Raw genomic sequence first — 20,568 nt, forward strand, 5'->3', positions numbered from 1 at the left:
ATTAAATCCAGACGTTTGAGATGGGCAGAGCATGTAGGACGTATGGGCGAATCCAGAAATTCATATAGAGTGTTAGTTGGGAGGCCGGAGGGAAAACGACCTTTAGGGAGGCCGAGACGTAGATGGGAGGATAATATTAAAATGGATTTGAGGGAGGTGGGATATGATGGTAGAGACTGGATTAATCTTACTCAGGATAGCGACCAATGGCGGGCTTATGTGAAGACGGCAATGAATCTCCGGGTTCCTTAAAAGCCAGTACGTAAGTAGGTAATAATAATAATAATAATAATAATAATAATAATAATAATAATCCGACAGTCAACACCTGTGGAGTAACGGTTAGCGCGTCTAGCCGCGAAACCAGGTGTCCCGGGTTCGATTCCCGGTCGGAGCAAGTTACCTGGATGAGGTTTTTCCCGGGGTTTTGCCTTAACCCAATATGAGCAAATGGGTAACTTTCGGTGTTGGACCCTGGACTCATTTCACCGGCATTATCACCTTCATCTCATTCAGACGCTAAATAACCTAAACTGTTGTTAAAGTGTCTTAAAATAACCTACTAAAAGAATAAACCGGTACTTTTGTTGTCGATTTATTTATAAAAAAAATACACAATAATCGGTATACATTTTATTTGTTTGTCATGCCCAGGTCTAGATTATACAATCTACAGCTACCCGGTACTGGAAAACAATGATTTCAGGAATTTTATCACAATGGAAGTTATTCCGAGAGTATGGTTATTGAAACGCCTGTGTCTTTAATGAATGGACGATTTTATATTGTTCCCACAATCCCGTAATGAATTCTAACCACGCCTACCGTATTGTATCATAACATGTCAGTAACATTATTGTTGGCCATCTCCTAGTTAACGAAGTCCGTCACTTTTACTGCACACGAACAACAGAACTTTGGGTTGCCTACACAAATTCCAGTATGATAGTTCACACTTAACATTATTCAGGTAATTGCTTTTTGTTCTAACATTTCATTTCGCACTGAATGAATGTGATCTTTGTGTCAATGTTATAAGGAACGAAGATAAGAATGGAAATTTTGTTTAAAAGTTGAACAGGTTTCTCATTTTCCATGAGTGTTCAATCTACAGCAGCAAGGGCACACACTAACAATTCGCTGTTTCTCTTCTTTTCTATTCTGACAAGTGGGCTCAGTAGAAAAACAAACGACTGAACAAAGAAATCCAGTTAGAAATTAATGCTTTTGTTTATTTAAAAAACGACAATCAAACATATCTATGTGCGCATAAATGAATTCTAGAAAGATCTAAAATATTGGTAGAACGCTCTCTTTGGGATAAGGACTGGATGTACTACCGCTCAGCATTACAGATTCATTAAAACGCTTCACGTTTCTCAAATTCAAAATCACCACAAAAAATAAGTGAACACAAAAGCCTCCAACAACAATGAAAACATGTTTATGTACTATGCCTTACAGAGTATTAGGGGCATAGTGCAAATATTTTGATATTCAAGAAAATGCATGAAAACAACGTCCTATTTAATTTTCCCGTTGCTCTAATACTTTTTTTCATAAGTATTACGTATTTTACGGCCTGATGTTTTATGAATGATCGTACAATGAAACGCCTGATAGTGTACACTACACGCGCGTCTTTCGATCACCTGTGCTCCAGCATAAACACTTTCTATGACAGTTACCTTGCAGGAAGATGTTGAATTAGCCGATATTAATTTAATGTACGGAACAGCAAGAGAGTCTGCAATCGATGCTAACAGCGTTCACGCAGTCGTGAAGTTGAAAATTGGCATTCCGGAAAAACGTGTTATGAGCCTGTTACATACTGATACAAAAATTGATTAATATGCCAAGCATTTATATTCTTAACGAAGGCCACAAAGAGAACGTTTATTTAAATCTCGCATAATATAGGTCTATAAAAACTTTACAGTTTGATGCCATAATTTTGTAATGAATTGGAACAACGGAATGAAAGCAACTTTCTATTTCGTCAAGAGGGGGGGCTATTATTAAAATTGTTTATAATTTACATTTTCATTTTTCATTTAGTGTTCTGCCCAAGGGTAGGTCTTTCACTGCAAACCCAGCTTTCTCGAAACAATTAGCATTATCTGTATTTTAAATTGTGTATTATTATTATTATTATTGTTATTATTATTATTACTATTATTATTATTATTATTATTTTATGGAATATTTATTAATATTATACTATGTTTTAATAGAACATATTCATGAATCTATACTAATAATAAATCTGTAGCCGAAATTTTTCTGGTAAATTTCGATTTTCCAAAAATAATTGGTCCTAACATATATAATTAACCACCCTGAAACCGAAAATCGCTTTTTTGAAATTTTTGTTTGTATGTCTGTCTGTATGTTTGTTACCTTTTCACGCGATAATGGCTGAACGGATTTCGATGAAAATTGGAATATAAATTAAGTTCGCTGTAACTTAGATTTTAGGCTATATGGCATTCAAAATACATTATTTAAAAGGGGGGTTATAAGAGGGACCGAATTAAATAAATCGAAATATCTCGCTTATTATTGATTTTTGTGAAAAATGTTACATAACAAAAGTTTCTTTAAAAATAATTTATGATAAGTTTTATTCCTTGAAAAATTTTGATAGGACTGATATTTAATGAGATAAATGAGTTTTAAAATTAAAATAACTGCCATCTAAGGCCGTATAATGAAATAAAAAACAAATGACTTCGTCTATAAGGGGCCTTGGACAGCAACAATCGAAAGCTATGAAAGATAGCCTACAGATAATGTTTCTATGTTTGTATGAAGTAATATCGGAAGCTAAATTAACCGATTTGTATAATTAATTATTATTTCACCATTGGAAAGTGTAGTTTCTCTAGATGTACATAATGCTATAATATTATTACAGTAACTTCTGATATAATATAATATAATATAATATAATATAATATAATATAATATAATAATATAATATGTAATGTAATATTATATCATATAATTTAAGTTATTTGAAGGGTTCAGAACCATAGTGGGCCAAACGCCATTTACTGAATACGTAGAAAAGAAGGGTTAAAATTAAGTTATTACCATAATTCAATGGAAACATATAGCAAGTAAAATAAAGTATAGACATTAAATCTAAATGATGTCAATCTTCATTAAACTATGGTTGCATGTAATAACAATTAAGAAACATGTTAAAGGAATTGTCATTGCACCAAATGAGTGGTCTCTGGACCAAAATTATCGCATTTTAATTATTTAAATACAATTTAAATTAAGTAACATATTAAACGATTTATCCTTCTATCAAAGACGAATGTTCCCTGGATCAAACGTTCTATTTTAATTATGTAATTACTTTATATTTATTTCTAACGGGTGCAGCGGAGCACACGGGTAAGGCTAGTGTCATGATAAAATCTTTGAAACGTAATTTTTTTCACAGCCATCCAATCATTAACAAATTTTAACTTCCTGCGGGTTCCTTAAAAGCCATAAGTAAGTAGGAGTTGGACGTACCGCTAAGAGGAAAGCGGAAAATAGGAAAAAACGAAGAATGCTGGGTTTGCAATGAAAGACTTGACCTTGGGTAGAACACTGAATGAATGTACAAAATGACAGTTCTCTACCACGATTACCATACTTAACGCCATGTGACCTGGCATTGAAGAATGCTGCGTGGCAGCCTGTGAAAATTAGCAAACACACATTCTGTGTGCCCAACAACTCTAATTTAATAATTCTATTATCTAAGTGACGTTCCTAAGTTCAATAGAGGAAATTAGGCTGTAACGTAGTAACACTTGGATTCAGAGACTCATCATCCGAACATTTCTCGACCTGTGACATCACATTGCCATAACGAATGCAGCACTACCCGTGCGTTTTTTTTTAAGCAAGACGTAAAACGCTGCAGCAGACCGTTCTTTTATTACATTTGCTTCACCACCGCTGTAGCAGCGCTGTAGCAAGCGTGCAGCAAATCAGAACATCGCTTTACGAGTTTGCTGCACGATCCATCATGGCGGAATGCAATTAATTATGGTTTGTTTAACGACGCTCGCAACTGCATAGGTTATATCAGCGTCGCCGGTGTGCCGGAATTTTTGTCCCGCAGGAGTTCTTTTACATGCCAGTAAATCTATTGACATGAGCCTGTCGCATTTAAACACACTTAAATGCCATCGACCTCGGCCGGAATCGAACCCGCAACCTCGAGCATAGAAGGCCAGCACTCTGTTTCGGTCTTTTGCAATGTTTATTATTGTTAAAATCATCTAGTAATAATAATTCTGTCATTATCATGGAAGTCGAAACTATTTAACATGTTCGGTTCTTTTAAGGTTAAATTTATTACTGCAGTAATAGAAGCCAATATTAATTGTCCACCATTTTGCAGTCGACCTACTTACGTTTTTTTTCTATCCTCATTTTGCTCCAGTGAAGGCATGAAGCGCTTTAAAAAGAACGCCCGGTACCCACACCGAAACCGCGTCCACGTTAGCTAACTACAAGGCCTTGAGCAAGAGGGCTGGGCTTCAGCTAACTACTCGACTCGAGTGAATCCGTCATTATGAATATTTTGGAGTGGTGGTATAAAATTGCGGCTTCTTTCTTTAAAGAAATTCTTTGAGTATATTTGTCCAAATTTCTTGCTACGTAAAGATTAATTTTTTTTTTCTACAGAATTTATCTGTTATGGTAACAATGGTTATTAGAGGAGAAAAATTCGCTCCGGCACAGGGATCTAAAAAAAAAAAAATCTTTACGAAGATTCTTCACCCAACAATACATATACTGTGGAATCCCGGCCATCAAGTCACTCAACTGAGTGCGCTCCTTGTATAATGGCAGTTGACTTATGTCAACATATGTGTCGAACATGGAGTAAGGCCATAAAGCGAAAAACACTACAGGACTGGCATTCGATCTGATGCTGTGCATTGGACTTCGGTGTAGCTCATTGGTTAGAGCGCTTGGTACGTAGAACCAAGAACCCGGGTTCGATCCCGATACTGGAGCGAATTTTTCTCCTCTAATAACCATTCAAATTCCTTGCGTTCAGAAAGTAAAATATTGAATGTTCTGTACGTCTTAAAGAGAGAAAAACTGTATCAAGTCGAATATAGTGTAATAAAATAACCAATACCTTAAAACACTGGAAGGGAGGGGGGAACACCTAATCATGAATAATTATTACCACTCCGTATTTTCCATGTAATTTCAACCGTGTCACCTCAGCAGTATAGCCATCATTGTGATATACGAAGTGAAATTTGGACAGTTGTTAGTTATTCTAATTGAGGGGTTTGCCGGAAAAAGGGCGTATACGTCAATATGGCGAATTGAGATACATGCGATCTAAGATTTTAAAATGCACCTGAATAAAATTTTACACACGCACGCAACCCTGTCCTGCAGGTATGTACAGTACAATCAAAACAAAATTTCGCTACTATAATTATTCACTACATTTTAAACCGTTTTCCCGAAGAAGGGCGTATAGGTCTATCCGCCTTTCTTCCGGCAAAGCCCTCAATTCATAAAAAAAAATTATGACATTATGGAACTGTTAATATCTCTTTCAATCACGATATAGGCTACAGTATTTTAAGTTCTGAATTAAAGTATCAGGACAAATTATCTGTACGCAGAGATTTCGTAACTGTGTTATTTTTCATCAGGTAAATTGTGGAATATCCTATAAAATCGGTCTTGTCTGTTTAATTTCTATTAAAGTTAAATTGGCAGCTTTAAAGCATAAATATAAACGAAAATCTATCAAAAAACGAAGCAGAGCATGCATATATTATAAGTTTAATCCACAGAACACCTGGTGGTCGATTTTGACGGAAACACAAAATGAAGACGATGTACTGAGCAAGCATGCCTAGACCGCACGATCCAACCAGCAGTTTGCGGTCTGGAAGATACGTACTGACGACAGGAATTGCGGAAACTTTGCAGGAAGTAGACATCGAAACCCAGACTGTGGACATTTATCGACAGACTCCCTCCAGAGAAATTCAAAATGAAGAATTGTTCAGAGAATTCCGCGTTCAAAGTCCAGTCTTAGGATCCAATTATTCTCTGGACGAATCAGAGCCAATAGCAGTCTGTTTGGGCATTGAAGCATTAGGAGGAATAACCCTCAAGGCCATCGACTCCATCACAGACTTGCAAGGTGCTTGTTCCTTGGAGTGTCATTGTAAACACACGGAAGAAGCAAACAGCGGTACATCATCAGAAGAATCTGTAACAGTCTATTTTGCGACAACAGAAGAAGTTATGACTACTCCATTTCAGCCTGGTTCACCATCAAGGATGGACCCAATGACGCCTAGTCCTTCGAATCACGAGCCGCATTATCCTATTGCTCCCTTATTACAGAAATTGTATCTTGTTCGGCAGGCTTTACAGCCCATTGTGGACGAGATAATTGGGTCTAGAATGTTGGAAGCGAGAGATCGAAGAAAAGATTACGAAAGTTCAGAAACTCGGGATATGGGCATATCTGAACAAGATCTTACCACAAACGTCGAAAGTATAGTTTCAGTGAAAGAACAGATGGCTGAGGAAACCTTGAATGTAACAACACTTGAGAACGATGTTTGCAGATCAACTGAATCTGTGGAGCCTGAAAAAATCTCGAAGAAATCTGAGGAATCGTACAGATTAATATCTGAACCCAAAAAGTCTGAAGAAATCTTGGAAAAGTCTAGAGAGTCACAGATACATGCCAATAGACTATCAACTGGAACTGAAAAGATCTCTAGAAAGTCAGTAGATTCGCAAAAGGATATTCGAAGGTTATCCGGAGATTCTCACATACTTTCGAAGCACTCAATTGATTCGAATAGAGATGCTCAAAGATTATCAAGGAAATCTGAAGATCCCGAAAGAATTTCTCAGAAGTCCAGAGATTCACAAAGAAATGTCCATAGCTTATCAATTAAAAATGGATATTCTGAAAGAACCTCAAGTAAATCTATCGATTCGCAAAATAGTATTCAAGAATCTAAAAACATATTGGAAAAGCCTGTAGATTCGCACAGGAATGACCGCAGATTGTCAACTGAATCCGGAGATCTTGCAAGAATGTCGAAAAAATCCAAAGAGTCAGGTATGGCCCTCACAACAGCATCAAATGCGTCAAAACATTCACAAACGCTACCTGAGAGAATGTCAATTACATCAAAGTCTGAGAAAACCTCAATGAAATCATGTACTTCAAGAGATGCTTCAATTTGTAGCAAATCGTCCAACAAATTCGCGAATTTAGCAAAGAAATCTACGCAGGACACCATTCCTGAGGAATGTAAATGCCAGCCCGATGAAGAGACAGATAAAATATTTTCTGAAATGAAGGCTGCTGGAAAACCGATTGATCAAAGTTGTATTTGCGGGAAAACACTTCCACAGAAAGAAACAAAATTCTCGGAAAAGAGGAGCGACGCTGAGCCTCCAGCAAAGAAATCATCTAAAACATCTGCAGGTCCGCTTTCGACTAGTTCTTCTAAAGACCACTGCATGCAGGGTTTAGAAACTTCTGATGACACAGGGAAAAGACATTCAGTCCCTTCTACTAAAGATTCTAGCACAGGTACCAGCACTGACTCTTCATTAGACAACTTGGAAAGTAAGACAAATATAATAAGTTACCTAGACGTACTTCGGGATGTACTCGCGGACACAATTAAGATGCTTAACTGCACACGAATGAGCGAGAGGGACATTCGGAAAATACTGAAATCTCCACTTGGATCTCACCATGAGTACTCACTGCAAGCCAAAATAAAGGATCTTCGCCGCCTTAAGGCAGAATACAAAGATCTGTGCCAGAAGTTTAATTCCTTGAAAGACCACTACAAGTACGACAGTGGTTCCATCGACGAATTGGCTTATGAAGCAAAGTATGATGCCAATACCGGGAAGGTCGTCACCACAGGAAGTGTTCCGAGAGTTGATCTGACAAATGTTCCCCATGTGAAAGAACGCATATTGGAGTGTCTCGCAGAGCTGCTGAAGATGAAGCACTTCCTCGAAGCCCGAACTCCGTTCCAGAGCAACAACCTGACTGGAGACATGCAGACTCAGCAGGTACTGTAGCGTTCATTAGACTAAACATATGCCAATTCCGATGTAAAAGTCAGGAGTGCCTAACCTTATCATACTACAGTTCAGATCTTCTTACTTTATACCCTAAGAGTCAAACTCAACTATTTCTCCCCTATTACTATATATGCTAGTGATTTATAGTGATTTCCTTGTTGTTAGGTTGAATATTTCTTGCCAACTTTCTTTCGAATTTCGGTACTGACAAAAATACAACTGACAGTTACTTTTTAACTGCTATGTTGACAGCATTGTGTGCCTTTGTGAAGAAGCTGCCAATGTTCATGAAACGAAAATTACTAGCAAATGTCATTTTAAATTTGAACGTAATTAATAATATTAATAAATAATACAATAATAATAAACAGTATACATTTTAAAGTGATGTTCGGTTCTCAGAATTCGTACTAAACATTTAATGTGATCAATCATTACATTTTTAGGATACATGTTTGAATCAAACTGTTTAGTAAAACTAATTAATGTCGTGTTGGCAAACAAAATAGGTATATTTTAATATTGGATAAATAAATAAATAAATAAATAATAAATAAATAAATAGATAAATAAATAATAAATAAATAAATAAAAATGATGGTTGTTTTAGTACACAACACTGATTTTACGTCCTTTGGCGATATCTGGTAACAGTTGGCAACATTGAAAAGACGGCGATATTAATTTTTCAGGAACTACTCTTACATGAACCGCACTAATATATTTATCCGCCTAGAATGCTATGAATCTCATATACAACTCAGTATCGTTGGCACAATAATAAAAGCGTGAAAGAATAAATGAATGAAAGTATGAACGACTGAATGCAAACATGAATGGATGGATCTATAAATGGATGAATGAAAGAATAAATGGAGGGTTAATAAATTAATCAATGATTGTGTTTATTGGCGTCGGCTTTAAATTGTTTTTGGCGGGAAAGGACAAGATTAGGGTATACTTTATAACTTATATTTAATTGTAATATCGTATGTAAAATAGAGCGAATATCTGCTTCGTTTTACTTATAATAAATATGAACTATCTCCTCACTGCTCATGGAGAATGATCTTGATATAGAGCAAAAAATAATTATACCATTATTATCAACAGTAATCTCACTAGAGGTTTTGATTTATCTAGAGAAAATCAAAACTCGAGTAGGATTTAATTGACTATTACACGATTAGAAGAAAGTATATAAAGATTAGAAGTAACGAAGTACTCCAATACAATAAAATATTAATTGACTTACGAAAATACAACTGTCTTCAAATGTATTATTGTACCATCTCAACATTACGCTAGATGCATGCTAAATGGCAGTAGTGTGTTATGATTTGTCTTCGAACATAAAATATACTTTAATGCTCGAAGTTAGCTGTTATCTTGCTATCAGTTGTGCCAACTATGGAATCTTCATTGAACTCTGTAGACGATTAGTAGCAATGCCTTCTCGATCAAGATCACGAAGGCAGTGTTACTAGTCAAGAAGGCTTTGTTGATCCAGTTTCATTTTTATTAAAACAGTTGCTTTCCATTTCATTTATCGGAATCCCAGTAATCAACGTCACTTGGCAGATTTTTCAATAAATCTTAATATTAAACAATCTCTGATACGTGACTGTCCATATCACAATATAGCAGAAGCTATAACATAACCTAAATAATATATATACAAGTATTAGAAAAGTTTTAATTAACGACGATGACATAAAAAATAAACGTGAATAATTTTAGAATGAATAATTATTGAATATACAATTTTCACATTTGGTGGTTCAGTTGATGTTATATTGGACGTGTGCGTAAAAGAAGTGGAACTCGTTGATGTAGGCCTACATGGTTTGTTCAACTTATTCAGGATTTCCGAATGGTGCTCTTCATTTATTTGTAAATAGGATTTCAGGGAAGATGCATAGGTATGACCATTGATCTTTATTAATTCTTGTTTTTCAATGTCAATGCGATCATATTTGGAACTGCTGTGCATCGACTGGAGTGGTTTGTAATTTTCTGTTTTTTTTTTTTTTATGTCCAGACCAGCGCAGTTTGAAATGTTGGCAAACAAAGAAACAAGGGACGCGATAAAATTAAACAAATGCTAGGGACGCGATAAAATTGTGCGATAAGCAGCCATGATTGGTTGAAATACTCCTTTCGTTCCGTTTTATTGGTCAAAAGTAGTGTGACGTACTAAAAGTGTAATAGTCAGTTAAAAACATGCTCATGCACATAGTAAATACTAAATACAACAATGAAAATTGCTTCTGAGGATATGTCCAATAATTTATTTTCTCATCTGCTCCATATCTAATGACTAAGCAGTCATATGGAAGGCTCACGTAACTTAATATCTGCTGTCTCTCTTTTATTTTTTTCAAACCCTCAGAAAACCCTCTCTGCAGTGGATGGCACAAGATTTTTTATCACAATATTAAAATACTCGAACTCCTTTGATGAATTCCTTACTTCATAAAGTCCTTTGTGTTGTAACATTTCTTTATTCTGCGTAAATTATGAAGCAGGAGATTGTAGTAGTTCATATCACTTTTATTATCTGCTCAATTTCCAGCTACTATTTGGAAGCTCCTTTTTCATATCCGGGATAATACTATCTGTGATTTCAAAGAACCGATTCTTGTATCTCTACTCCATTGAGTCAAACTGCTTTGCTGCATTTTGTTGAGATCTCTCTCCTTCTCGGCACAGTGGGTGAATTAACTTCGGTAGATTTGTCCAGACTGCCTGGAAACTGCCTCTACAAAATATCATGCTTGCTTCCAGAGCTATGGGCGTTGTATCAGTCTATTCAAGGTGCCGCGATTTTTTTTGTACATTACAAATCACAGAATCTATTTAGCCAAATAGTTCGACACGAACTAATGTCTTTACTCACACTTCACTATACATACCAGCTACACTGACCTCTGGAATTTGTAATATAAATTATGGTCCGTTAAGTTTTCTACTCCATAGCATAGTACCTCGTTTATACAGGGACATCATTTTATTTTTACTTCAATTTTTTTGTACCTGAGTTTTTGAATGTACTTCACTCCCACTCCTTCTAGTAATGAACTTCAACCGTTCTCCACACAGAACCAAGACCGCATATACAGTCATAGTAGCCTTACTGTCATAGTGAACAGTACGTTCCAGAAATATATTCACGTTTTTCAATGACGAAAGAGCTTTGAATATTGAATCATTTTCGCACAGGTACTGTCGTCCATTTGCCTACGTCGCAACCTGGTTTCCCCCACCAGCTTCTTTTCGTCCCTCTGTAAAGGCTAGTGACTAGGATGTCTTAGCCCTTTTCTGAGAACATTAATTTCTGTTAGGAATTGGACGTCTACGTAATGTTATACAATTGTTTAAAATAGCTTAAAGAAAAGGGCCTCGTTAATAATTAACTGTCACGTGATTTCCCCCTTTCTACAACCCTGTGACATAACCACTTGGACGAACAGTAAATAGCATGTCTGAGTAATTTTGTCTTTTCGGATCGGACAGAAATGAAGATTGAATTTACAGTACGTAAGGTAATATTTTATAGAGTAGGTACAGAATTATTTCCACATGAGTTACTAGTACGAAGGACGAAACTGGCAATAGGAATTAGATGCAATAGTCTATAGTGCGATAATATGCACAAAAGAACTAAAGCCTGTATCGAAATGAACGGCCACCATTTTCAAAAATTTTTAAATATTCATATTATGATTATTTTTCAATTTAACTTCTTTCTCTATATTGTACGCTAATATGCTGTAGACAGTATAATATACACTGCATAATGAATACGTTCCTATGGATAGCTCAATTCGTGAGTAAAAACATATATTCTTAATACAGTACTGTATTTTGATTAAACAAAAACATAATGAAAATTATGGAACTCAAAATCGCGATATTTGCCAGTTTACGTAAATGTATGAACTACTTTTCTTCCCTCCTATACCTAGTAGAGTGATTTGTTTGTGTTTTACGCCAGTGTCATCGAACTACAGTGGTGGAAGGGGATAGCAAACTGTGTTTCCGGTTCTCTAAAGATATAGACAGGTTAATATTAAAAATGTTAGTAAAAATAAAATGATGTCCCCGTGTTTTTGCTGGACTGTAGTTTGAAGTCAAGTCACTGCAGCTATCTACGAATGGTCTATTATTTTACTTCTACAATGTTCTTTGAATGGTTGTATCGTGGACCATAGTTGTGTTCCAGCATCATAGTTATGGGAAATGACGGTATGTGTCACATTTAATATAAAATAAAATGAAGTTGTACTTTCTGTATCATACACATCAAAGAAATAGCTCCTTAATGTCTGCAAAGACTGTCAGGCCAAGTTCAGCAAAAGTGAAAACTTGCTTTCTATTGACATCGCCAGTGTGGGTTTGGGAATGCGACTAGCTTGAGGCTCAGCACAATAGATCTAATAAGTTTGCAGTGGTGGATCCTAGTGCCCCTCCTTACATTGAAATTCAATTCAAGGTTGGTACAATATTATAATTTTGTTGACTTGGCAACCCTGACTACACGTCAGTCATTCTCTTCTCTGCGAAACGTACACCTATAGTCCAGGTCAGCTTACTTCATACCCTAAGGGTGAAACCTAACTATTTTTCCCCCATTACTACATATGCTAGTGGATTGTGGTGATTTTCTAGTTTTCAGGTTGAATTTTCTTTTGCCAACTTCGTTTCGAATTTTGATACTGACAAATACTACAAATGGTAGTGATTTTGTAACTGGTATATTGGCAGCTGAGTCAAATATCGACAATATTTATCGGTACTGGAGTTCCATGAAATTAAAATTGTACTAGATTTCTGAGCCAGTTATTGGAAGCTAGTGAAATTTGAACATAACTTACTAATAATTAATTAATATCAGTATTAATATTAATACATAATAGTTATTTTATGTGTTGCGTTGTGATTGTAATTCAAGACTATAAACAGGAAAGTTTTCGGAATTAGTAGTAATAATTTCATGTGGTCAAACAAAATACATTTTTAGGTTAGGTCTCGTGAGTCAATTGTTTAGTCAAACCAATGAATTTCCTATTGCCAGACAGAATACTTGACATGTTGTTCCCTTTCTCTTATAGTTTGGCAACGAAAATATATTAAAAATTATTGAATTATTTAGAATAATCTTCCAACATAAAGTACGGTGAGTAAATAAGTCATTCAGTACGTAGGATCGTGTGATATCTGGTAACAGTTGGCAACACTGACAAGACGGCAATATTTGCTGTTTAGGAACTGTTCTTATGTGACCCTCACTATACACTGTGTTTACTGAATGTGGACTTGTGCCACTTTCGCTGAAAGTTCACTTTTGTAACTCAGTTTTTTTACTATTCTTTTCTCTTTTATTTTTCCAATTTTGCTACGGCAACTGTTACTATTTTATTACTATAGCTAGCGTATCATTCACGGCACACTGGTTAAAAATTGCTGACTCTACTAAAGTCGACAGAAAATGCAACTTTTAGGTGGGAGGGTCATGTACTGAATTCTTCAAATTTGATATCATATACATATTGATGGAAAATTTCGTAATTTATCTAAAGAATTTAGCAGGTTTTTCAAAACAGCCTGACGTTATATTACCAGACACAGAACAATACTTGAAGGATTCATTCTTACAGGAACAAGTCGCTGAGCAAATAGCGGGTTCTCTGGAGCAATCTGATACTGCGTTACCAGACACAAAACAATACCTAAAGGAGTCTTCGGTACATGAATCGGTTGCTGAGCAAATAGCGGGTTCTCCGGAGCAATCTGATACTGAGTTACCAGACACAAAACAACACCTAAAGGAGTCTTCGTTACATGAATCGGTTCCTGAGCAAATATTGGGTTCTCCGGAGCAATCTGATACTGAGTTACCAGACACAAAACAACGCCTAAAGGAGTCTTCGTTACATGAATCGGTTCCTGAGCAAATATCGGGTTATCCGGAGCAATCTGATACTGAGTTACCAGACACAAAACAACACCTAAAGGAGTCTTCGTTACATGAATCGGTTGCTGAGCAAATATTGGGTTCTCCGGAGCAATCTGATACTGAGTTACCAGACACAAAACAATACGTAAAAAGGTCTTCGTTACATGAACCGGTTGCTGAGCAAGTAGCGGGTTTTCCAGAGCAATCTGATACTGAGTTACCAGACACAAAACAATACCTAAAGGAGTCTTCGCTACATGAACCGGTTTCTGAGCAAACAGCAGGATCTCCGGAGCAACGTGACCCAGATTTAGAACCGACCCTGAAAGTCGGTCGCGAGATCTACCTTCCAAACCTTGCATCCCTTCCTTCTGGAATAAACATTTCTGCATTCAGATTGTTCTTAAAGGGCTCATTGACTAATCCAATGGAAATGGCGAATCCATACGTGCCGAGTGAGACCTCTATGTCCAGCATCATTGAATCTCAGGTAAAATCTGAATGCGTTGACTTGGAACCCGAAGGAGCCCCAACGCTGAAAGGCATCTCTAGGACCACCCAAAGTCTCACTGTGCTGTCTGAGACCAGCGGGCTTCCTTCCATGACAAAGAAGCTCGCAGAGCTGAAGCCAGACAGTGGTTCAGCCTCCTCTGACAGTGGGAGTAGGGTGGAGATACCGTACATACCGAGCCAACGATCTCTACCGCTGTGCAGCTCTCCACAACTCATCACAGTTGCAACAGCAGCTGTGAAACACATATCATTCAGAGACCTCTATGAACCGATGACTGAACTACAGCCTGATGGAGAGGATTCTTACATTCGAGGCTCTTTAATTAGAAAACCGAGTGTTGGGTTTCCATACGAGCCAAGCACAGATTCAATGCCACGACCAGTAAATGATCAAGCAAACAGTATCATTCAACCGAATAGTGGAACTGAAGGGGAGAGCAATGCATTTATTTATATAATGTCAAACATGAACTCTACGCCAAGAGAGAAGTCGGAAGAAAAAGAAAAGCGTCATACAAGAGGAACAGGCGAAAATTCTACAAGCAAGGAAAATGAAAATCTTCTTTCACTAGACGAACGTGCAGATTCACATCAAAAGAAATTTGTCGCTGGAAAATCTAGCATTGGTTTCCCTTACAAGGTTAGCGAGAAGTCTTTGCCCTACGCGCCATCGAATCATAAGTCTTCCCTAGGTGATAATCACATGGAGAGCACAGAAGAAAATGAACCCAAGACAGTACTTGTAAGTAAGGCTAGTGTTGGGATTCCTTACGAACCCAGCAGAACGTCGTTTCCACGTTTACGACCTGGACAAAAGGCGCTTGATGAAGCCGTTAAACACGATGATGACGATGATGATTCAAACACAGTAAAACAAGTAACAGACAGTGCTGTTGGGATTAAGACAAAAATATATGGCCTACAAAATTCGACAGAACCAGGCTTTTTCGTTGTTCCCACAAAACATTATATGTCGGTGTATCGAACAGAAATCCACTCGAAATTCTTCGAGAATGCACCGAGACTACTCCCTATCGCACAACAGAAAGTTACAAATATGGAATCAGATGTGTTGGGAAAAGCTGCAAGACCCGCCTCATGCTGCAAGCGATCTCTTCGTCACGACTCAGAAGCTGAGGATCTCCCCTTCAGTCCCAGTGTGAGGTCACTACCACTGACTGAAGAAGACGTAGATGTCATGACAGAGAGGGCAAATGAGGACGTAGGAAGCCGTCGTGACAGAGGGCCTTGCGGAAATGAACAGTGTCAAGGACGTACTGATAAGAAAAAGAGAGAAAAAAAGAAGGCTAAAAATAAGCCTTTAGATCACGTAGGAAGCAAAAAATCGAAAATCAGCAACGATACAAAGCACTCAAGTGAAACCAACAGCAGCACTCCGTTGAGACCTGAAAATGCTTCGTACAGAAGTGACGGGAACAGCGACATCAAAAGAAGCCATAATGAGAGAGAGCAAACGAGGACCTCAGAAAAAGACCGCGGCAGTATGAACCAAGATTCTGACAGAAGAGTCATCTTTGAAAATGCAGCAGCTGATCCTACTCCACTAAAGTTCCCAGAGTGTGATGTCAGACAATTGAAGTTAGATCATCTTCGAAGCAAGAGTTCTGAAGGCCTAGGATTCATTTCCAATAATATGACTAGAAAACACATTTCTAGGGACGGAAATGCATTCCGAAGATCCCGCAGTTCTGGGAGATCAATATCATTTAGTTCAGAAATGTTGAAAGTGGCGACGAAGCCTGTTATAATTGCTTCTCAACATATAGAAAGACTAAAACTGGACGGGATACGTAATATGTACGATGTTAGTAAATATAGAAGTACCAAGATGAAAATTCTAAACCATGCTGCTGCAGGGGATGATGATCTTGAAAACGATAGAAGCACATTTCCCTTCAAACCCCCGGTGTTCACCATAAACCAGACAGCCTTGACGATTTCAGTGGAAGGCGGCGGTCGGTTGACATCCGGCGAAGTTAGTGATGATGCTTTACTGTTCATTGAAGGCGTGCAGTCATTATCCACGAGCGTGGACAGACCGAGCGAGAATCAAGTATTCAGTGTGAGCGTGATAAAGACGGTGTACGAGGATTTGCCTCCACCCTGTGCGATCTGTGACGTACACAACGAATCCCCTTCGAATTCATGCCGAGAGTCTGTTTCCAGGAACGCGTCAGGAAAAGAACACACAACCCCGAAGAAGAAAGAGAAGGGACAGGCGGTGTTTAGCATCAAATCAACTTCGGAAGCAAGTTTTAGCATGCAAGTATCTCAAGAGCATCAAAAGCCTTTCGAATCCGATGTATACGATAATCCACATAAAAATTCCCAAGAAATGACATCAGTTCCTCTGATGTTGTCAATTACTGATTCAGAAGTCGCAAATGTACCGGAGAATGTCCTAGAAAATGACAGTATGGCAGAATATTTACCAGAGCCCCAGCGAATTATTATAAAAAAAGAAACGGACACCATGGAACCAGATTCAGATGATCATGACGACACAGGGAGAAGAGGACTGCATAATGATACACATAGGCCGACGTAACGAACCATACAGTTATTCGGAACAAGAGAACGAGAAAATGATTCAAAATAAAAAAAATAAAGGAAACAAACTGGAGCAATGCCATAGACAAACAAACAGTTAAAGAGCGTTTCCCTCAGAGAAAGACGTTACACAGCCAGATTATTATTTAGACACGTCACAGCCTGAGAAGCTTCCTACTTGTGAAGCGTCTGAAACATGTAAAATTTTCTATTGTAATCAAATTTTAACAAAACATCAAATTGAATCTCTAGAAAGAGAAGTAATTTCACTTGAAATTAATTAAAAATAAGAGTGTGGGACTCAAAACTTCAAATTCACAAAATAGCCTATGACATTAGAAAACAAATTAACAGCGATACGATTTCATATAATAAAAGTGTCCAGCCACATTCAGGTCGCGAACTTACGGATTCCGGAGAACAACATTTCTAACAAGATATTCAATCGCAACAAAGGAAGAGCCATCTTCTTTCAATGATCAACACGCATATCTGAATGTTCCTGCAGATGCCTTCATGTTACAGTTAACGCAACAGAGTGCCTCAACTTGTGCAGGGGGGAATTATGAGACGGCATCGCCTCGTACTATAAAGGAAATCTAAGCTTACCACTGCAAATCGGCAGAAGTGAAAATAAGCATGGAAAGCCAACCGTTTACAACGGTGTGTGAGTATGTTTGCGTCTTTTAATCCTTGCAATAATTATGGCCCTCTTGGTCCTGGGTATGACACAAGTAGTCACTCAGGTTAAGATCTCTGTGAGGGGCCTCTTCAGGTAAGCGTTCACTACATCGTATCGCATTCCTCGTACGAATCGCACGCAACGGATATTTTAAGTGCAGTGCGTTCACTGTAACGGCATCGCCTCATCGGATTCCCCTATCAGCTGTTTAAAACATAACGTCGTGCGATATTGACATTGTTGAAAACAGAGGAGTTGAGGTTAGGTCTATTATTTACGTCTGTTAGCGAATAAGAATTTGTAATTGCTTCATGCGTTTTAATTGAAGAGGAAGAAACGAAAGAAATATTGGTTACATAATATATTTGCAAGAAACGACTTGATTACTGTAATGGGAACGCCTCAAATTATATAATTCTTCGCAATTTTCTACACGCGAAACAAGTTTTCAGTCTGCCATTTTGGAGCGACACTGAACATGGCACAACATAATAGTAACAGTTGACCAATTAAAATTGATTTATTAAAGAAGGCCATGATCGCACGCATCGGAAAAGTTGCCCATCCGAGAAACGTGGACGGATTTGCCGACAGGCGATGCGTCCGATACGATGTAGTGAACGCGGTTACATAACAATTACAGCAAAGATAGTCTTTTTCCGATCCGTGCGATTCGTCCGATGCGTGCGATACGATGTAGTGAATGCTTACCTTTCAACCATGGAAGGTATCGTACCGTACCTGTCATGGGTGGACCAGTATAGACAAGGTTTTGGATATATGAGCAGTTTTGACTTGTCATTTTCTTTTTATCGATAACTTAATTTTTAGGGGTACTTAAACCTTAAAATGGTCTACAATTTCATTCCTGGTATTTTAAGGCAAGGAAACCTGTGATACTTTAGTATGGTTTAAGTGGAGAAACCTTATTTATGTTATGACTGTTTCGCTTAATAGAGATATTTTACCTGAAGATAGGAGGGAAAACAGTGTTAGACGCGGATGGACGGATAGAAAGACAGACAGATCGACGGGCCGACAAACAGATACCTTTGATAATCGATAATTGTTTTTGTTTTGCAGGAAGGGAATGCTGTGTAGCGTCCAACAGTCAACACCAGCAACATCCTGTACATTTTGGGATGCGTCAGCTTCATCAACGACTGTAGTAGAATTTTTGAAATTCTGGAAGTCCCTCGTATACTTCCTGGTCATTATTTCCTACCCGATATTGAATTATCTTCACGGAACATGATATTGCTGTTTAATACGTTACACTAAAAAAATTAGACAAATAAAATATGCTACGTTCCTTAATATTCGTTTTTTGTTATGCCAGGCCTATTAGTGGACGGCCTTTCAAGGTATTACTAAATTGATTTCCGCCCTTCCTGATGTTTTGCAGTTTCACAGAAAAATAACAATAATGTTGGGTTTCGTACACATGGTAGACCTAATGGAAAATTGTAAATTTATCATTTGAAGAGGTGGTAAAAATTGAAGCATCTTGGAGCAACAGTAGGACCTAACAAATATAAAAAACAGTCGAGAGCAAATTAAATGCAGAATAAATATGGGAAATGTCTTTTATTCGGTTGAGAAGCTTTTGTCATCCAGTCTGCTCTAAAAAAACATGAAAGTTAGAATTTATAAAACAGTTTTATTACCAGTTGTGAAACTTGGACTACCGGTATTACTTTGAAAGTAGAACAGAGGTTAAGGGTGTTTGAAAATAAGGTGCTTAGGAAAATATTTGGGGCTAAGAGGGATGAAATAACAGGAGAATGGAGAAAGTTACACAACGCAGAATTGCACGCATTGTATTCTTCACCTGACATAATTAGGAACATTAAATCCAGACATTTGAGATGGGCAGGACATGTAGCACGTATGGGCGAATCCAGAAATGCATATAGAGTGTTAGTTGGGAGGCTGGAGGGGGAAAGATCTTTGGGAAGGCCGAGACGTAGATGGGAGTATAACATTAAACTGGATTTTAGGGAGATGGAATTGGATTGTAGAGATTGGATTAATATTGATCAGGATAGGGACTGAGGGCGGCAATGAACCTCCGGCTTCTCTAAAAGCCATAAGTGAGGTAGACCTAGTTACTGTTATAAAATCTCTCCAGATTGCTTCAACAAAAGTAAATCATTCACAGAACAGCTGAATGATGAAATTAAAGTGGTCAACTGCGAAAACAAAAGTTCCACCACATAACCTTGAAAATAAACCAAGTGTCCCCAGGTACAACAGCTTCCCCTACATACATCAACCATATTCTCTAAGATATTTCATTCAAAACTTAATTTGTCTCTAAAGATAGTAGACAAGAAAGACAACGTACTGTACCAGGCTGGACATATCGTTTCCATAATGGTTATTTTGCTGCGAGTTCTCTATGGGAACAAATTAAGGAAGGATGATAATATTCCCGCGACTTGTTTGTTACAAATGCCAATAATTGTGAGCCGTTACCATGGAAACTCGTAAATATAGACTAATTAATAGATATGGAGTGAAGGGTTTGATCAAAATTTGACGTAGCACGACATGGTGCAATTGATGTCACGGTACCATGGCCTCCATACCCAGTCCTTCAAAGGTAAGTACGTGCCTCTGTTTACATCTGATTCAATTTTCTTAATATCAAAGCAAAGATGTCTTGTTTTGAATAATAACTTGAACTTCACAAAGACAAAATTAAATCGTGTCTAGT

At 37.5% G+C, this 20,568-nt stretch overlaps 1 protein-coding gene across 1 annotated transcript; it reads left to right on the top strand.

The window, feature by feature from the left end:
• The first annotated feature begins 890 nt into the window (after positions 1–890).
• Positions 891–19,156, top strand: LOC138696999 (serine-rich adhesin for platelets-like). The gene is made up of 3 exons (XM_069822582.1): positions 891–970; positions 5,841–8,112; positions 18,933–19,156. Exons 2-3 carry the CDS (start codon positions 5,899–5,901, stop codon positions 18,948–18,950), a joined length of 2,232 nt encoding a protein of 743 aa, XP_069678683.1. The 5' UTR covers positions 891–970; positions 5,841–5,898; the 3' UTR covers positions 18,951–19,156.
• The last annotated feature ends 1,412 nt before the right edge of the window (positions 19,157–20,568 follow it).

Source organism: Periplaneta americana, chromosome 3, assembly GCF_040183065.1.
Source record: "Periplaneta americana isolate PAMFEO1 chromosome 3, P.americana_PAMFEO1_priV1, whole genome shotgun sequence".
NCBI classification, from domain to species: domain Eukaryota; kingdom Metazoa; phylum Arthropoda; class Insecta; order Blattodea; family Blattidae; genus Periplaneta; species Periplaneta americana.